This window comes from Lichenostomus cassidix, chromosome 15 (assembly GCF_008360975.1).
Source record: "Lichenostomus cassidix isolate B80296 chromosome 15, HeHo_3.0, whole genome shotgun sequence".
NCBI classification, from domain to species: Eukaryota; Metazoa; Chordata; class Aves; order Passeriformes; family Meliphagidae; genus Lichenostomus; species Lichenostomus cassidix.
The window spans coordinates 3,876,548-3,894,175 of NC_139496.1; the positions used below are offsets into that span (position 1 = coordinate 3,876,548).

Genomic DNA, 17,628 nt, shown 5'->3' on the forward strand with positions numbered 1-17,628 from the left:
CGCACCGCTCCGCGCCCGCCCGCGCACCGAGGCAGCGCTGCGCAGAGATCAGCCGAGGCGCGACCCTTTGTATTCTGGTCCGTGGCGCAGGCAGCGCAGTGGGCACCCCGCGGTGTGTCCATCAGGGGGCCTCCGAGAGGGTCCGTGGCGTGCGCGGCGCCTCTCCCCCGCCATATTGAGTGTGGCGCCGCATCTCGCACACGCGCCGGCTGTCGCGATAAAACCCGTGTCGCGACTGAAAGGCCGTTTCCATCCTTTATTTATTCACTGATCGCGTTAGCGGCAGCGCGACGCCCTTCCTGCGAGCGACCTGCACCGCTCGCTCCGTCTGCGCGGCGAACGCGTGACCGCAGTGACACGCGGGCTCCGGGGCAGGGGGCGTGGTTGGGGGCGTGGCCACCCCGCCCGAGGTTATAAAGGGGAGTCGGCGGGCGGCCGTCCCCTCAGTGAAGATGGCGGCGCTGAGGGCGGCGGGGGCAGCGCTGCTGCGGCCCCGACCCGGGCCGGCCCCGGCCGCGGCGGGCTACCACAAGAAGGTGAGGGGCGAGCGGGACACGGGGAGGGGCGGGGGGACGCAGGGTGGTCCTCGCTGACGTGGTGTCTCGGCAGGTGGTGGATCACTACGAGAACCCGCGCAACGTCGGCTCGCTCGACCGCAATGCCAAGAACGTGGGCACCGGCCTGGTGGGCGCCCCGGCCTGCGGCGATGTCATGAAGCTGCAGGTGACCTTGGGGACCCGCTGGCACCTGGGTGGGGTCCCATGGGGCTGTTGTGAGGGTTAAACCTGCCCGTGTCCCCTCAGGGGACAGCAGGGGTTGCCCTCACGGCCGCCCTGCCCTATGCCCGGGGCAGGGCCAGTCCCGCTACTCGGGGAGAGCTAGCCGAGCTGAACCGGGCGCTGAAGTGTCACCAAAATGTTCCCGCAGGTGGAAGTGGACGAGAACGGCAGGATTGTGGATGCTCGCTTCAAAACCTTCGGCTGTGGCTCGGCCATCGCCTCCAGCTCGCTGGCCACCGAGTGGGTCAAAGGGAAAACGGTGAGGAAGCTTCAGGAAAAGCTTCAGAGCTTCCAAAGTGCATATGTTCGCTGTTGGGATCATGTAGGAAGTGCTGGCCAGGGAATCCCTGCACTCTTTGTGCTGTAGAAGCAACTGTCAAGGCTTCAGTTGTAGGGCAATAATTGTCTTTTTCAACAACTATCAGAGGATCTTTAGGGATGGAAAAGCTCTCTTAAGAACATCAAGTCCAACTGTTCCCCCAGCACTGCCAGGTCCACCACTAACTATGTCCCCAAGTGCCACATTCATATGTTCTTAAGCAAATCCAGGGACACTGATTCCACCACAGAGGTATTTGGTGACTTATGCAATGAGCAAAACCAGGCTGATGGCAGAAGGGAAAAGACTCTCTTTAGTTGTAGAGGGTCTTTAGATCATTTAGATTGGTTTTTCTGCCAGCAGTAAATGCACCTCTGTGTTGTGATAGAGAATCAGCAGACTCAGAGCAGCCCAAGTGGGGACAGTCTGTGACATTGATACATCAGTCAGACATTCCTTAATTCTCACATCCTTCAGTACCCTGGGCAGCTGAGAGGATCTTCCCTGTGGATTTTGCTGGCTCTGGATCATTAAACCCTCTTAGCAAACACAAACAGCAGAGCCCATGACCACCTCTGCCTGTGTTTCAGGTTGACGAAGCACTGAAAATCAAGAACACAGATATTGCCAAGGAACTCTGCCTTCCCCCTGTCAAACTGCACTGCTCCAGTAAGTAAAAACCCTGGATCTCAGAGGGGTGCTCTGGGAATAGCACAGATGCTTCTGGATGCTGTTTTCCAAATAATTTTTGCATGACCTTGTCCTTAAGAGAAACTTGATGTTCAGAATTCAGGGTTAATTCAAGAGTTTTCAATTATCTTCAATATTTTGGAGCCTGTGGCTCAGCAGACTCGTAATAAATTATAAGATTCTGGGTTATATTATTATCTGAAGTTCTATTACATGAATTCAGCATTACAGGAATTCAGCATTTTAGGAATTCTCTTCTGATTCTACTCCTAAGACCAATCTGTGCTGCTGGTCCTGTTTGCTCACTGCTGCCTGCTCTTGTTTTTAGCTCATCTTCTGTCCTAAAACCCCTTGAATTGTCCTTAAAATCCTCTTTTTTTTTTTTCCACTCTGCAGTGCTGGCTGAAGACGCCATCAAGGCCGCCTTGGCTGACTACAAACTGAAGCAGGATTCCAACAAAGAATCCGACAAAAAAGCCGACAATGCCTGAGCTGCCCGCGGCGCTTTTCCCTCCTCCCTCCTCACTTTGCAGTGCAATTCCCGAGCTGTAGCAGGACCCTGTGCACTACTCAAGCTGTAAGATACGCACAAGTTACGCACAACTTGTCCCTGTGGTGTCCAGCCACTCCATAGTGCTCACACGGCCGGGATGGGGGCTCCTTGTCCCCTCGGGAATGCCGCGGGAAGACTCTGCTCCGGAGACAAAACCCCGCTGTCCGGTACTGGAAGGGCTGCACTTTCATTTTTTTTTGGGGGAAGATGTCTAGTTTTGCCTAATACTTTATGGAATTTAGTGGGAAGCGTTGCCTTGGTGTGGATGTGTGTGTGAGAGCTGTCGGGCTCCCCCTGGCTCTGGCTGCGTCGGGGTTGGTTTTGTAATCCGGGGGCAAATTCCTGCTCTTGGAATTCTGGGACCCTTTGCAGGTGCCAAAGGGAAAAGTGACCAGGAAACAGTGGTGGTTTCTGCTCCCATCCTGTCATCACTTAGTTTTTTGAAGCTTTTTTGAGGAACAGCCTGAATTTTGGGGTGTTTTCTCTAAGAATTCCACCTTTGCACACACCAGGTGCTCTGTTAGACTTGTAAATCCTGGCCTAGAGGAAGGTGTCCCTGCCCAAGGAAGGGGTTTGCAACTGGATGAGCTTTAAGGTCCCTTCCAACCCAAACCACTCCAGGATTCTCTAAAATGCACCCTAAGACTGGAATCCCAGTGGGAAATAGCAGAGCTGGAATCCAGAGCTGAAGGGGAGATCCCAGAGTTCCTCTTTTCCAGGGAGGTGTTTCTAAAACAAGCAGACAACACACTGGGAAACTTCACTTTTTTTGCCTTCTAATCCCCCACAAAACACCTCACTTCCCATTTTACCTACCGAGGGTGTTGTTAAACATTTAAAACCGCATTTAAAAAACAATTGTGTCATTCTGCTCCATCTGGGCGCTAAATATTTGTCATTTTCAACATAGAAGTCACACGTTGCTGCTGAGTTTGTCACTCACAAGATCCCTCTTGTGGTCCCTCAGCTCCTGACACCCTCCTGCAGCAAGGAACATGCCTCACTCCCAGGGAACAATCCTGCTATTTCCCAGTTTAAAAAGAAAATCAGGGAAACTTCACATAATCAGCTCTTTCGGTGGCACTGTCTTCCAAAGGCTGACCTGAGGCAGGGATGTGATGGGATAAAACACAGGGATACAGGAACAGGAGGTTGCAAGGATACAGGGATGTGGAATTGTGCTGCTTTTGAGGCAGAACAGCCTCTCTCACCTTCCAAGTTTCCCTGCTGTCCCCACTGGAGCAGCTGCACTTCAGTGCCATGGCCACAGCCCCCCCTTTGGCCCTCCACCCACAGCTGTGGGGACAAGATAAAGGTTTCCTGGAAGGGCACGTGATGTGCTGGTCTGGGGGGTGATAACGTCCTCCCCAGGGCTCTACCACCCCTGGAGCCCAATCCAGCTGTGCCCCAGTGCCCCTGGAGGAGCAAAGGGACACCGGGACTGTCCCCTGGCCACCCCACAGCTGCAGAGACACACGGGAGAGGAGCTGCATGGAGAAAATGTTTATTTCTAGCTGAAGGGGTTCAGGAGATGAGGCAAAAATCCAGCTGGGCTCTGGGGTGAAAGGGAGAGGAGGGTCCTTGTCCCTAAATCCTCATCCCTCCTCCCCTCAGGTGGCCATGGACAAAGCTGACCTGTGTCCTACAAACCTCCAGCCCTGGTCCCATCGCTCTTCCCAGAGGGACACAGCTCCCAGCCAGGCATCCAACACAGACCAGGATGCTGCTGATCATTAAAATAACATTTGGGAGAAAGCTGGTGGCACAGTGGGGGCAGAGCTGGAGCTGGGGGGATGCACCCACCCAGTGCCAGGGGTGGGATAAGCCCCTTGGGCAGCAGGAGCCAGGGCTGACAGCATTCCAGTGCTGGGGAAAACAACCAGCTGGCAAATCCCCCCACGGCTTTGCCACAGCATCCCATCAGCACGAGGGTCTGGGGGAATTGGGGAGGAATGGGATCTTCATCGGGGCTTCCTTGAGCCACCACGTACATACAGAGCCTGATCCACCATGTCCATCGTGTGTCCCGAGCCGGCAGCTCCTCAGGCTTGCCCAGGACCATGTCCCAGCCTCAGATTCCAGACGGGGCCTGGGAGCCATCCTGGGATGCCTCGGGGTTCTCCTTGCCTCCCGCTGCACCCGCCGCTTCCTCTGCGCCTGCATTTTGGGCAGGGGGTTTGGGTTGCTCATCCCCCAGCTTCTTCTTTCCTTCTTCCTCTTCCTCCTCCTCCTGAGGGGAATTCTGCTCAGGCCGAGCCCCGTTGGCCAGCGGCGCCTTGGGAGGGGATTTGAGGTTCTGGGCAGCAGCCAGGATGTCCGCCTGGAGCTGCCGGCCACCATCCAGCGGCTCCTCCTCGCCGGCCTCGGCGGCTTTCTCGGGCACCTCGCTGAACGCCCGCGCTCCCCCCGACTTGTCCCGCTCATCCACGTATTTCTTCTTGGGAAAGGACGAGGGGTAGTAGGCGGAGGCCTTGTGCTTCTGCCGCACGATGATGGCGGCGCAGATGATGAAGAGGAGCACGAAGGACAGCGAGCCCACCACCACCACCAGCAGAAGGTACTCCTTGAAGAAGTCCACCAGCCCGTCCAGCACGCCCGGCGCCGAGCTGTTGGTCACCGTGGTCCCTGGCATGTCCCCCACCGTGGGGCTGATCCGGGGGGTCACGGGCTGGACGGGCAGCGTGGCCGACGCCTCGTCGCCATCCCCGCTGCCCGCGGTGTCCGGCAGCACCGGGCGGTGCCGGGGAGCTGCCGCCTGTGCCGGGGCCACCGCCAGCAGTGCCAAGAGCAGCAGCCACGTGCCCATGGCCGAGCCCATCCCGGGATTCGTGCAGGGGACCTGGGGGATGGAGAGGGGAGGGGGATGCATTAATAGGCAAACAGAGCAAGCCCTTCCCAAAGCCAGCCCCCACCCACCTAAATTTCCTTATGGAAGTAGAAAGGCAGCTCCGGTTTTCTCGCCCTGACGGAGTGAGGGGCTCTGCTTGTTTTCCAAGGGTGCAGCTGGAAGCCAGCTGGGTGGGATTGCTCAAGGCCAGGGGACCGGGGCTGCTGCCAGCACCCGGCTCCAGACAGCGGTCATTTGGCCGATTAGAGAATTCCTGAAAAATGGAGGTTTGCAGTGGAAACTTTGACACAGGCGACGCTAAAAGGGGCCGGGCCTGGAGCAAGAGGCATTTCCCAACCGCCCGGCCCGGACCGTTAATTCCCAGCTGGAGCAGCGCTAAAAATAGTTTGGGGCAGGATTTCGCCCCAGTGCCACCATGGTGGTTGAATGGAGCCAGGATGGGGCATGGGACAAAGGGGCAGCCCCAGAGCTGGGGTGCAGGGAATGGGGGTGCCAGAGTGTCCCTGGTGAAGGGGGAAGGCCAGCTCTTTCCCCGTGCTGTGCTCCTTGCCCGGATGGGGCTGGATCTGCCCCCATTCCACAGCCACAGAGTGCTGCAGGACACGGGACACGCGTTCCCACCCTGGAGCAGTGACCGGGGTGAGCCCCTGGCTGGGCTCTGCACCCCATGGGATTCGGGAGAGGGACGTGACTGTCCCCACCAGGTCGTGACGCGTTCCCGAGGGACATCAACGCGTGCCGCGCCACGTAACGCCATCGAGCCGGTCCCAGGGCTCTTCCCCTCCGCACGGCTCCGTGGGGAGGTCTCGGGAAACAGCTCCCCAGGTCCATCAGGGAGCATCCCCCATGACCATTCCCCAACCTCAGGCCCCCCAAATCCCAACCTGCATCCCATTTTGCCCCCCAAACAAACCCAAGCCAGCAGCTCTGCAGATCGGGAGAGACTCCAGCAGCAAAGTTTGGCTTCCAGGCTCTTTCCCGGCTGCACAATCTGGTTTCCATTAATCCAGAGCAAACAAACGGCAGCGGAGGTGGGAGGTTCCCCCAGACCCCCGACCCTCCCGGCTCCCCATGGGTGCTGCTGTGGCTGTAGGGTCACAGCACTGACCAGCACTGGGAGAATGAAGGGTTTGGAGGGCTGGGATGAACTCCTTCATCGTCCCCTTCCCCGCAGACAGGGGCCCCTCGGCGGGAAAGAGGTCCTGGGATGGGGATGGCAGCAATTCCCCATCTGGAATCGGAGCTAAGGAGCAGCCACAGCCATGGAGGGGCTGAGCAAAGCCCAAAGCAGTGCCAAGAGCAGGGCCTGGCACCATGGGCATCGCCAGCCCTCCATCCCAATCCCATTCCAGCCCCATCCTCGTCCACCCCCAGACCCACAGCACATCCCTGGCTTCGCTTCCCTCTGCTTCCCAACCCTTCCAGAAATTCACAATTTTGTCCATTCCTGCCTGGAAATGCAGCCATGTGGCTGACTCCATCCCGTGTCCCGCCGTGGGGAACATGCCCAGCACTCACCACAGCACCCCCGGCTGTGGGACAGCCTGTGCCCTGCTCCAGAGCCGCCCCAAAATTGGGGAGCAGCCTGGCACAGCCGGAGCGATCCTCACCTCACCCGCAGCCGGCGGGAGGCAGCCGGGAAGACGGGATCTGTCCCACACACCTCGAGCCCCTTTCTGCTGCCTGCTGGGATGGAGCCTCCTCCTTCTCCCTCTTCTCCTCCTCCTCCTTCTCCTCCTCCTCCTCCTGCGTCGCAGCCCAGGACCAGCTTGTTCTCATTAGGGCCGGGATGGGGAGGGGGTGTGGGAGGCCAGGGAAGGGCAGGCAGCCCCCAGCCCCCTCCCAGATGAAATCCAGCTGGGGCTGAGGGTGTTTCCTGGCTTATCCCGTCAGCAAAGGAACCCTGACGCCCCCCATCATCAAACCCGGAAGGGGCCATATTTTGGGGTGCACGTGGGGATGGAGGTCACACAGGGGATTGTTGCAAAGATGTTTTTATCCACAAACATGGGGCAAAGCCCCATCTGAGGGGCATGATGAGGGATGTGGGCTCGGTGCCCTGGCATTATCGAGGCAGTGGGGCAAACAGGGCTTGGGACTCTCCACCCTAAATTCAGGAGAACATTTCCTAAACATCCCAGCCTGGAAATGCTCTGGCCTGAGCACCTCTGCCTCGGGATCCAGGCAGGGACACAGGCAGGGATCCCCGTGCTTCCCCAGACAAATGCAGCAGCCGCTCAGCTCCCCGGGTCCTGGTCTCCAGTCTGGGTGTCTGGAGGCATCGCCTGGCCCCCCCAGAGCTCCGTCTCCCCCTGCCCTGGTCCCCTCGGCCTGGCCTGAGGTTGCTCAAGAGGCTGCAGCCGCTGCGTGACCTCATCCTGTTGCTATTTTCCTCTGCTCCTCCCTGGGGACTTTCCAGACCCCCCAAAAAGCCATGGCCAGCGCCCGGGGACCGTGACCCCCGCGGGGTGGGGGGCGAGGGATTCTGTCCCCCCAGCCGGAGGGGAGCTGGCGCCGTTGGGGTTTCTCCGGCGGCGTCGCGGCTCCCCGAAATAACGGCCCCGTCCGTCTGGCTGCTCCCAGCAGCTGCTGGGGCGGCTTTTCCCGGCCTTAAGTGCTCAGTGATGAAATCTTAGAGGGGAAGGGGGAAAGGCGAGGGGAGGCCGGGGGCGAGGGCGGCCTGGAGGAGTTCCAGCAGCATCCGGCGCTGCTCCTGCAGCCCAGGTGGGGATGGGGCTGAGATTCCTCCTCCGGTGCACTCAGTGATGTCGACCTTGGGCGACATTGTCCAGGGTCTTGTCTCTGTCCAGACTCCTTGTCCAGGGTCCCCATTCCACCCTGCCCGAGGTCTGCATCCCACATCGTCCAGGGTTCCCATCGCTGCCCATCCAAGAGCCCCGTCCCACCCTGCCCGGGGCTCCCACCCTTCATTGCTCAGAGCCCTCATCCATCCCTGCCCAGGATTCCCCTCTGCCCAAGATCCCCATCCCTCCCTGCCCAGTGTCCCCACCCTCCCAGCTGGGATCCCCATCCCGGTTGGCCATGCCAGCTCCCACTGGCCATTACGATGCCGTTTTTGCCTGCGGCCGGAGCGGGCCCGACCTCTGGGAGCTGGGCAGGGCCGGGACCGCCCGGCCCCGCTGTGTAATTTGGGGCAGCAGGAACGCGGAGCCGCGCAGGGCTGGGCTCGGCGGCACAACCCGCCCGGAGAACCGGCAATTTGAGGCATTTCAGCCTTGCTCTGCTTCTAATTTGCTTCCCTGGGCTGCGCTTTGCTGTGCCAGCAAAATACCCAGAGGGGAGCCGTCCTGCAGAGCTGCGCGAGTGAGGCGTGTGGAGCTCCATGTGCAGCGTTGGGCATGGGATTGTGCCACCCTCGGCACCGTGTCACCCACCCCGTGTCACCCACCAGAGCCCGGTGCCACCCCACAGCACCCCGTGTCACCCACCCCAGCCTGGTGCCACCTCCCCGCAGGCTGCCCTCCCCCTGCCCGGCGGGATCCCTGAGGATCCTGCTGTGACACCGCGCTGGCTTCCCGTGAATTCCTGTGCCGTGGGGTGGGCGATGGCAGCCCGACGGGACCTGCTGACTGCGCCAAATAGGGCGATTCCCGCTCCTGGCAGCCAGCTCCCGCTCCAATGGTGGAGGGAAGTTTATCCCTGCTGGGCTCCTGCGGGGAGCACAGGGCTGGGAGAGCGGGAGCAATCCCTGGGATCTGCACGCAGCCACATCCTAAGGACACACCAGCCTCATCCTCACCTGGGACAGAGGCTGGATGAGCTGCTGTGGGGTGAAGCCAGAGGATGGGGGAATCCCTTTTCCCCCATGACTGCTTTGGCTGGCAGGGCACTGGCGTGGGGACACAGTGGGACAGAGCAGGGTGCCACCAGCAGGGAGCCAACGGCCAGGGTGTCCTGCGCGGCCATGGCCACCAGCTGTGGGTCCCCTGGCCCGGCTGAGTCACCTATAAACATTTACATTCACAGCCGGAGCGGGGCTGTGCAGCTGCCAAGATCCAGATGGAAAATATCCCAAGCACAGCATGAATGTAAACAAGCAGCAGGGCCGGGATGCAGGTGAGTGACCACGCTGGCAATTGCCCCAGACAGACACCCTAGAGTGGCCTTCGAGGAGGCTGAGAGCTTGGAGATGTGGGGAAGGGGATATGGGGATGTGGGAATGGGAGGGCATGGGTAGGGATGGAGAGATGGGGATATTGCGCCTGGCCACAGCAGGGATGGGGAGCCTGGCTGGAGCAAGAATGGAAAAATGGGGACACCGAGCCTGGCAGGACAGAGTCAGTCCTGGGCCATTTCTGCTCCCCCAGGGCCAGTTGGTGGCCTGAGGAGCAACTGACATCTGTCTGAGCGGATGAAACGGTAGGACCTTCGTTGGCCACTCATGATTTGCTCTTCCCATTCGCAGCCCCAGCCAGGCAGAGAGAGCCAGGGCCAGCACTTCTGGAAGAGCCTGAGACCCTGCGGCCACCGTTCGGCCCCGGGGCTGAGCACCTGACAGGCAGCGGCGGCTCCGGAGGTGTCCCCGCCTCGCTGCAGCGACCGCAGGCAGGAACACGTTGCGCCACGAGCACAGCCGTCCCTGTCCCCCGGAATTTCCGCCCCGTCCCCACCGCCCTTCCAGCTCCCACGAGGCCGAAGCCACGCGGGGCTGCGGTTCCGTGCCCAAAGTCGCAGGGTCTGGTCCCTGCCCAGCGAGAGGTGCCCGCGGGTTTCGTTTCTGCTCCCCCAGGGGGTTGAGGGGGAGGATGGAGAAGCGAAATTTTTGGCAGCAGGATGTGGGCAGGCGGCGGGGAGGGGAGGGGGCTGCCAGATACCTTCCCCGCCAGGAAGAGACCACCATGTCCGGGTAACACTTTAATGGGATGCGCTAAGGGAGGAGCGGCTCCGTCCCACCGGCCCGAGCTAAAACCCCGGGGGACAGGAGCGCCCTGTCCGCCGCTCCAGCGGGGCTGTGGGATGCAGGAGCCATCCCTGGGGCTCAGGAGTGTTCCGGCAGGAAGCTGCTGAGAGTCAGGTTATCTCCGTCGGGCTCGGAGCTGCCGTCGGGCACCAGCAGCTTGTGCCGCCGAGCCGGGACGGGCCGGGAGCCGGCAGCCGACTCTGCGTCGGGCAGGAGCGAGGAGATACAAACCATCTCGGTGCGGCTGAAGCGGCGCTGCCCCGTCCGAGCCCGCCGCCACAGCAGCGCCCCCAGCACCCCCGTGGACACCAGGAAGGTGGCGGCCACCAGCCCCAGCAGCAGGATGGCCAGCAGGCACTTGCCCATCAACCCGCTGGGCTCCCAGGGCGCCGCGGTGCCCTCCGGCGTCGTGTCCCAAGGGGTCGGGAGGGTCGGTCTAGGCGGAGCTCCGGATTTCTTGGGTTTCTTGTAGCCCGTGGTGGTGAGGACAAGGGCTGGGGGGGCTGTTGAGCGTGGCCCCGCGGAGGGGCTGCTGTCCAGGCCATCAGTCATTGTCCCCTCCTCGATGAGTGACGTGAGCCAGCTGCGGGTGGTGATGGTGATGCTCTTTTGGGGTGCTGACGGTGAGCCTGGCAACAGGTCGGGATCAGGGGAATCGGTCTCATCCATGAGATCAGCCGTGGTTGGCACCACGAGTGCCCGGCTGGCCGCGGTGCTGGGTGCTGGTGCTGGGGCAGAGCTGGAGATCAGGTCGGGATCAGGGGGATCTGTCTCATCCATGGGATCAGCTGTGCTGGATGCTGCCAGCCCCCGGAGCAGGCTGGCGCTGGCGCTGGGGGCTGATGGTGACACAGAGTCCTCCAGTAAGTCTGGATCAGGGGAATCTGTCTCATCCAGGGACTCGGCCGTGGTGGACACTGCGAGCCCCCGGAGCAGGCTGGAGTTGTTGCTGGGTGCTGGTGCTGCAGAGCTCAGGAGCAGCTCAGGCTCGGGGGAATCATCCATGGGATCAGCCGGGGTTGGCAGCCGGAGCAGGCTGGCCTCGGTGCCGAGTGCTGGTGGTGGCACAGAGGCAGCATCGGTCTTGTCACTGCTGATCACTGCAGTGGCGCTGGGCTCCTGCCCACTGTCATCTCTCTTCCCACGGGAGAGGAACAAGGGCTCGGCTGCCCCCCAGACCCACTGCCTGCCCCGGGGTAGCCCCATCTCCTGTGGCTCAGCCCCAAATGCCCGCAGGGAGCTCAGCACCAGCAGCACCAGCACGGCCCGTCCCAGCGCCATGGGACCTGCAGGGGACAGAAAGGGCAGGTGACATCGGGGTCCTGCTGAGCCCCAGCGAGGGATGGCACTCCAGCCAAGGATCCTCCTCCCCTCCTGGAGAGGCGCCCTTGGGTTTGGGGGATGGAGGATGCACCCAGCAACCTCCTCCTGCCGCAGCGCCCACCTGCAGGAGCTCGGCTCTGCTCCAGGGGCAAGTTTTGATAAGGAAGTTGAGTGTCTGGAAATGGGAAATCAGCCGCGATGGAGGCGGCTGCTGAGGGACGGGGCAGTTGCAGGATGAGTCTCCGTGTGGAAATGAAACCACAGGGATATCACCCGCGTTTTGAGAGATGCTCCCACCCTGGGGTGCCCATCCTCCCCCCCCGGGCTGGCACAGAGCTCCAGGGCTGAGGCCACCCTGAGCCTGTGCCCCTGTGCTGGAGCAGGAGAGGCAAATCCACCCCAAATCCCCCTGTTCCATTTGTCCATCACCAATACCCCCGCCACTCGGCAGTCCCGGTGGGTGGAAGCCACCGAAGTCCCCGCGGATCCACACCCAAGAGCATCCGACCACGGCTCACTGCTCCGAGCATTCCCAGGAGGCTCCCACATCCCCAAAGCATCCACCCGCCTCCCAAAAACCTCAGGGACCAGCACGGGGAGTAGCACCCTCAAGGATCCTAAGCACCCCCTTTGCACCCACAGCATCCCCGGGCCAAACCCCGCTCCAGCAGCTCCCCAGCAGGGCTCACCTGTGCCGGAGGGTGCGGCAGGATCCCAACTGCAGGAGTCACGGGCGAGGGCCTGGCACGGGGGGCGAGGGCAGCCCTGGCACCGGCGGGGCGTCGTGGGCCACCGTCCGCCTGCACCTCCCGCCGGGCGGGGAAGGGAGGCAGCGCGGAAGGGCGGCTGCGGTTTCGGAGCCCGCGGGGGAAGGACGTCACGCCGAGTGGGGCTGCCGAGGGCTGGGGGCTGCGGGCACCCCCCGGAGAGGGTGGCAGGGTGTGGGGTGCTCCCCAAAGAGGGGCCTCCAGCCCTGGTGGGAGCCTCCGGCTCGGCCCCACCGGCGGCCCCGCGGAGCTGCTGCGCGTCGCCCCGAAAGCAGAAGTGACGGCAAACCTGGTGCCAGGGCTGCCACCCACCGGGCACGGTGTGGCCATGGCCAGGGAGGGGGGCACGGTGCCCTGAGGTGCCTCACCACCGGGAAACGCCTTAGGAGGAGGGTGAGGGCCTGACTTAATGTTTTGCACAGCCCTCGTGCCCGGCTGCTTCTCTCAGCACCATCCCCAGGATGCTCGGAGGGGCTCTGGGGGGCTGCCGGGTGTTGTCCCGGGTGTTGTCCCGGGTGTTGTCCTGGGTGTTGTCCTGGCCTCGTGGCATTGGCACGACAGGAAACCCCCCGCCCCAACCGCAGGCTCCGGGCGGGAGGCGCCGCCGCTGCCGCAGGAAGGTGCTGCAAGAGGCACATCCGCAGGAACGGGCTCGGGGTGTCAACAACCCCCCCGCCCCCGCAACCCCCAGCCCGGCCCTGCTCCCAAACACCTGCCCTGGGGCTGGAAGAGGCAAGAAATGGGGCTCAGGTCTGCGGGATGAGCATCCCCGGGATGGATCCATGGTGCTCAGGGAGCGTTTCCTTTCTGGGAGCATCCCTGCCCTGCTCTGGGGCAGTGCCGGCTCAGGGTGTGCCGGAGGTGGTTGTGCAACATCCCCTGAAACGCTGCAGCCCTGAGAAAGCTCAGACCTGGGCGGTGTAAGTGATGCTGTTTCCCACCCAGGCTGCGTGTTATTCCAGGTTTCTCACACTCTGGAAGGAAGTTTCACCTGGAGAAGAGCAGAACAAGCCCCCCCCAGCTCCAGGGTAGTTCCCAAGCAGGGCTGTTCCTTGTTAGGAACACATCACTCCCCTCTACCTGATCTGTGCCATCACACCCCACATCCAGCCAAGCTCTTGGGTTCCTCCCTGGGAATCACCAGTGAGGATTCCACGTGTGACCCCAGGAATGGGCCCTGGCTGGCTTGGGACAAGAGCAGAACATCCCCAAGGACCCCCTCAGCCACAACTCCCCCCTCAACTGTCCATCATTCAATATCCCCGTTATCAATCAGACCTGGAATGATGAGGTGCAGGACGCTGGGAGCCAAAGGAAAAGCCAAGCAGAGGCAGTTTATAATCAATGACTTTTATCTTTTGAAAATGGAAGCAAATATTTGGACAGATACTCTGGCCGCTCTATAAGAGCGCGTCTTTCCGGACTGGGCTGGTTCTCTCCCGGGATATCACGGCTACAAAAAGCTTCAGGCACTGACTCCGGTTGAGCCTGGCGAGGCATCAGTTCATTTAAATAAAATACAGGCTAGGAACTAAAATCTCCCACACCCCCACCCCCGGGCATCTCAATCCAGCGGCTCCCAAAACTGATTTCCCTCCAATTTTAGGAACCAACCCGAGGTCCCCGAGCACACAACCCTGAAGTCACACGTACAAATCAACACAGAAATCACCACTGTGGGGAGAACGACCTGCGGGTTTGTGGTTCCAAAAGAAAAAAAAAAAATCCATAAAAATACACGTCAGGCATTTACTGCAATACAGAAACGTCACCAAACAGCCAAAGAACCCGGAGCGGCCGGATTGTGGATCCACGGGCACAGGGCAGGGGATGCCACTTGTCCCTACAACACAGAAATCCCACTTTTCTGAAGCTTTCCTGCTCTGCAATCCCACCACATCCTCTGTCTCCTCCATCCCGGCCTCGTGCCTCTCCAGCTACGTCCCCTGGCCGATTCCTCCTCCACACACACATCCCTCCACAACGGGGAATCCTTAACCTGGAAGTTCTGAACATGCAAACACTGGGGGAAAAATGGAAAATCGGAGAATTCCTAGCTAAACTAATGGAAAATAAAAAAAAAAAAAAAAATCACTCCAGCCTGGAAAAAGGGACTCGTGTCCACCAGGATGCTCCAGGCAGGGGATGCTCCATGCACATGGAGCTGCCACAGGGACAGAGCCCAGCTGGGATAGGGATCACCCACGGACACCTTTGGATTCAGGATGGGTTGTCAGCACTCCCTGGTGCTGCAGGGATGGGCTGTGCTGGGATGGCACCAATCCTAGATCCCATTCCCTGGATCCTGGGTGTCCTGGATCCCATTCCCAGCACAAGGACACAGCCTGGGAGCAGGGAGCCAGCCTGCCCCATCCTTGACAGCTCCTTCCCACGGGAGACCCTACAGGAGCAGAGCTTTGCCAAGCTGAGCTTCCATGGAATTCCAGGAGGAGCTCGCTGGCCAGCCTGGAGCACTCATGGGGTCTCTCCCTGGAGGATCCCAAAGGAGTGAGTGAGAAACCAGTTCTCCAAACTGGGATCAGATCCACCCTCCCAGTGCCTTCTGCTCCGAAGGGCTGGGAGTGAAGGGAGGGGTTTGGGGTTGGAGGTCACTCATCTCATCTGGGAACAAATCCTTTCCTGCAAAGCTTTCCAGCATGGCAGGGTGGGAGGCAGGAATGGGAATGATGGACAGGAGAAAACGGATTATAAAAAATAACAACAGAGGCGTTTTGTTTGTGGAGAATCGTCACGGAAAAAAAAAAAAATCACCTTTCTGCTGCTAATGCTGCCTTGGAAGCACAGAAAATTCCTATCATCAGCATTGGTGTGAGGGGCTGGCTTGGATTCCAAAAGCTCCTTAAAATCCATGAGCTGAGGAGTGTTGGGGCAGGAACAAGGATTTACAGCAACGACTGCTGGCATCCCACAGCTCACCTGGACCTCCATGCTCCATGGATAAAAACATTCCTGCATGGAAGAAACTTCTGCCTCGGGATGGAAATAAAAATCAGCAAGTAAAACACATGAGTTTGGTCAAGGAATCATGACCCTGGGATTGCATGAAAAAGGGAACATGGTGCTGGCTTGAAACTTCAGTAGGAAATAAATCCCCTCGTTCAGAATGATATATTTGTGTTTTTCTGTCAGCCAACGGGGCTGGGGACACATTCTGGAGTAGGAAGGGCAGCTCATCCCATCTCCGAGGGGTCTCTGCAGGGAAGGGAAGGGAACCCACCTGATTGTTCCAAATGGAGGATTTATACAAAATAGCTTCAGCTTTGTTCTCTGCACAGTGTAAACACCCCCCACACCCCCTGTCCCTTGGAATGGAAACACAAATACTGCAAAAGTGGCAAATAAGAAAAATAAAAGCGATTTTTTTTTCTATTTTTTGGCAACTTAAAAAAAAAAAAAACAAATGGTTAAGAACAATGTGGCATTGGTCCCTAAATCTAGAAAAAGATATTTGGGCATGACATTGGAAGTCAAGAACAGATTCATTTTTTCAAGGATTCATAATAACATCTGGAAAAAAAAAAAAACAACCCAAAAAAACCTGTAAAAGTAGCACTTCTTGTTTTCGCCTTGTTTTTGACACAGTCACAGAAATTCATCGGAACATCAGGAAAACGGAAAAAAAAAAAAAAAAAATCTTTCACTAAAAAGCTTGGCTTGAAATCATCGGCTCTCGTTGACGTGGATTTAGGAGAACAGGAAAGCTCGTACTGGAATGCTGCAGGCTGCTGCTGGCTGAACTGGGAGCTGGGATGTGCCTGGGCTGGCAGCCCCGTCAGTCCGCGATCTTGGCCATCTGCTGCTCCAGCTTGGAGATGCGCTCGTCCTGGTTGGAGATCGTGTCCTTGATGGATTTCAGCTCCTTCAAAATCTCGTCCAATTTGGCGTCGTTTTGCTGGAAGGCAAGGCAGGGGGAGTGAGGAGAGAGCTGTGGGGTTTTTTTTTCTGAGGAAAGGGCTCCTCCCAGTGGGATTGATGGAGGGATGAGGGTGTGACACAGATTGGAGGAGTTGGGATGCTCCAGTATCTGCTTTTAGGCCACATTTTCCTCTGTGGCCCAAAGGACACGGATTAGTGGTGAGCAAGGTGCTGGTGCTGGGTTATGGTTGGACTTGGGGATCCTTAAGGTCTTTTCTGACCTTAATGGTTCTGTGACTTAGAAAAAACAATTCCCAGTAATGTTCCGTATCTAAAGAAATATAAGAATCACAGAAGCATGGAATATTCTGAGTTGGAAGGGACCTAAATGAAGAGTCTTTTCCATATCATGGAATATCCTGAGCTGGAAGGGCCCACAGGGATCACCAGTCTGACTCTTGTCCCTGCATAGACACCCCAACAATCCCACCCTGGGCATCCCTGGCAGCATTGTCCAAACTCTCCTGGAGCTCTGGCAGCCTCAGGGTTTTGCCCATTCCCTGTTCAGTGCCCCAGCACCCTCTGGAGGAAGAGCCTTTTCCTGATATCCAACCTAACCCTCCCCTGGAACAGCTCTAGTCATTCCCTCAGGTCACCATCACTGGTCACACCCCAGAATTCCCACCTGAGGCCACCACCCCCAAAATTCCTGGGGTTCACTCACGGGGTTTGAGGCATCCGCTGCTTTCTTTGGAGCGTTTATGAGATCACTCTTCTTGTTCCCGGCGGGTTTGTTGTCCAGTATGTTCTTCTTGACCACCTTGAGGTCCCTGTTTTTGCCTGGAATGTACCCATGCTTCAAGGAGATGAGGAGAGGATCAGCATTCTTCCCCTCAAACCACTCCTCTGCTTCCAGAGCTGCTTCTGGGCCGGCTGTGTCTGGGTACAGGTCGTCCTGGAAGAGGTCAGACTGCAAGGCAGGAGACATGGATTGGTCAGGAGTTTTGGGAAGCAGGAGCTGCTCCAAAACACCAACCCCAGGGCAGTGCTCACCTTGCGGGGAACCGTCATGATGATGGGCTCACACTTCCTCTCGTGGAGCTTGAAGAACCTGCCGTGGAAAAGGAAAGGGGGGATTCAGAGTGAGGATAAAGCAGGACAACCCCAAGGAAGCACAGAAAGCCTTCTGGGACCACTGAGTCCCATCACTCCCCCAGCACTGCCAAGGCCACCATGTCCCCAAGTGCCACACTGACATGGCTTTGAAACCCTGATGGGGACTCCATCCCAACCCTGGGCAGTGCCTCCCAATGCCTGACCACCCCTTCCATGAAGAAATTGTTCCCAATATCCAAGCTAAACCTCCCCTGCAGCCACTTGAGGCCATTTCCCCTTGTCTTATCACTTATTCCCTAGGAGAAGAGGTGGATCAAGTTCCCAACCAGCAGTGATGTTCCCTCCCAGAGCCACTGCAGCAACATCCTGAGAGGTTTCCTGCCCTTTCCAGATTTTCTGAACCTGTGCTCACTGCTCTGCGGCTTTAACCACTCCC

At 59.0% G+C, this 17,628-nt stretch overlaps 4 protein-coding genes across 7 annotated transcripts in view; 1 reads left to right on the forward strand and 3 right to left on the reverse strand.

Moving 5' to 3' along the window:
* Nucleotides 1-379: 379 nt before the first annotated feature.
* On the forward strand, nt 380-2,589 carry ISCU (iron-sulfur cluster assembly enzyme). Its single transcript, XM_085075623.1, has 5 exons — nt 380-536; nt 610-723; nt 928-1,038; nt 1,689-1,767; nt 2,185-2,589. The coding sequence occupies exons 1-5, from the start codon at nt 453-455 to the stop codon at nt 2,277-2,279; spliced, it is 483 nt and encodes a 160-aa protein (XP_084931749.1). The 5' UTR covers nt 380-452; the 3' UTR covers nt 2,280-2,589.
* A 1,240-nt stretch (nt 2,590-3,829) lies between these two features.
* On the reverse strand, nt 3,830-6,952 carry TMEM119 (transmembrane protein 119). Of its 2 annotated transcripts, none has more exons than XM_085075621.1 (2): nt 6,800-6,952; nt 3,830-5,180 (listed from the first exon to the last, which is right to left on the reverse strand). In XM_085075621.1, exon 2 carries the CDS (start codon nt 5,157-5,159, stop codon nt 4,413-4,415), a length of 747 nt encoding a protein of 248 aa, XP_084931747.1. In that variant the 5' UTR covers nt 5,160-5,180; nt 6,800-6,952; the 3' UTR covers nt 3,830-4,412. The 2 variants fall into 2 exon arrangements, with proteins under 2 accessions (XP_084931747.1, XP_084931748.1); XM_085075622.1 differs by lacking the exon at nt 6,800-6,952 and adding an exon at nt 5,258-6,040.
* Nucleotides 6,953-10,051: 3,099 nt separating this feature from the next.
* On the reverse strand, nt 10,052-11,391 carry SELPLG (selectin P ligand). Its single transcript, XM_085075620.1, has one exon. The coding sequence runs from the start codon at nt 11,389-11,391 to the stop codon at nt 10,189-10,191; it is 1,203 nt and encodes a 400-aa protein (XP_084931746.1). The 3' UTR covers nt 10,052-10,188.
* A 2,143-nt stretch (nt 11,392-13,534) lies between these two features.
* Nucleotides 13,535-17,628, reverse strand: part of CORO1C (coronin 1C) — a 46,975-nt gene continuing 42,881 nt past the window's right edge. For all 3 annotated transcript variants that reach the window (XM_085075616.1, XM_085075618.1, XM_085075617.1), the window contains exons 9-11: nt 17,130-17,187; nt 16,801-17,046; nt 13,535-16,113 (exon numbers count right to left, since the gene is read on the reverse strand). In XM_085075616.1, coding sequence (XP_084931742.1) covers nt 15,994-16,113; nt 16,801-17,046; nt 17,130-17,187 — 424 coding nt within the window. In that variant the 3' untranslated portion in view covers nt 13,535-15,993. The remainder of the gene's footprint in view (nt 16,114-16,800; nt 17,047-17,129; nt 17,188-17,628) is intronic.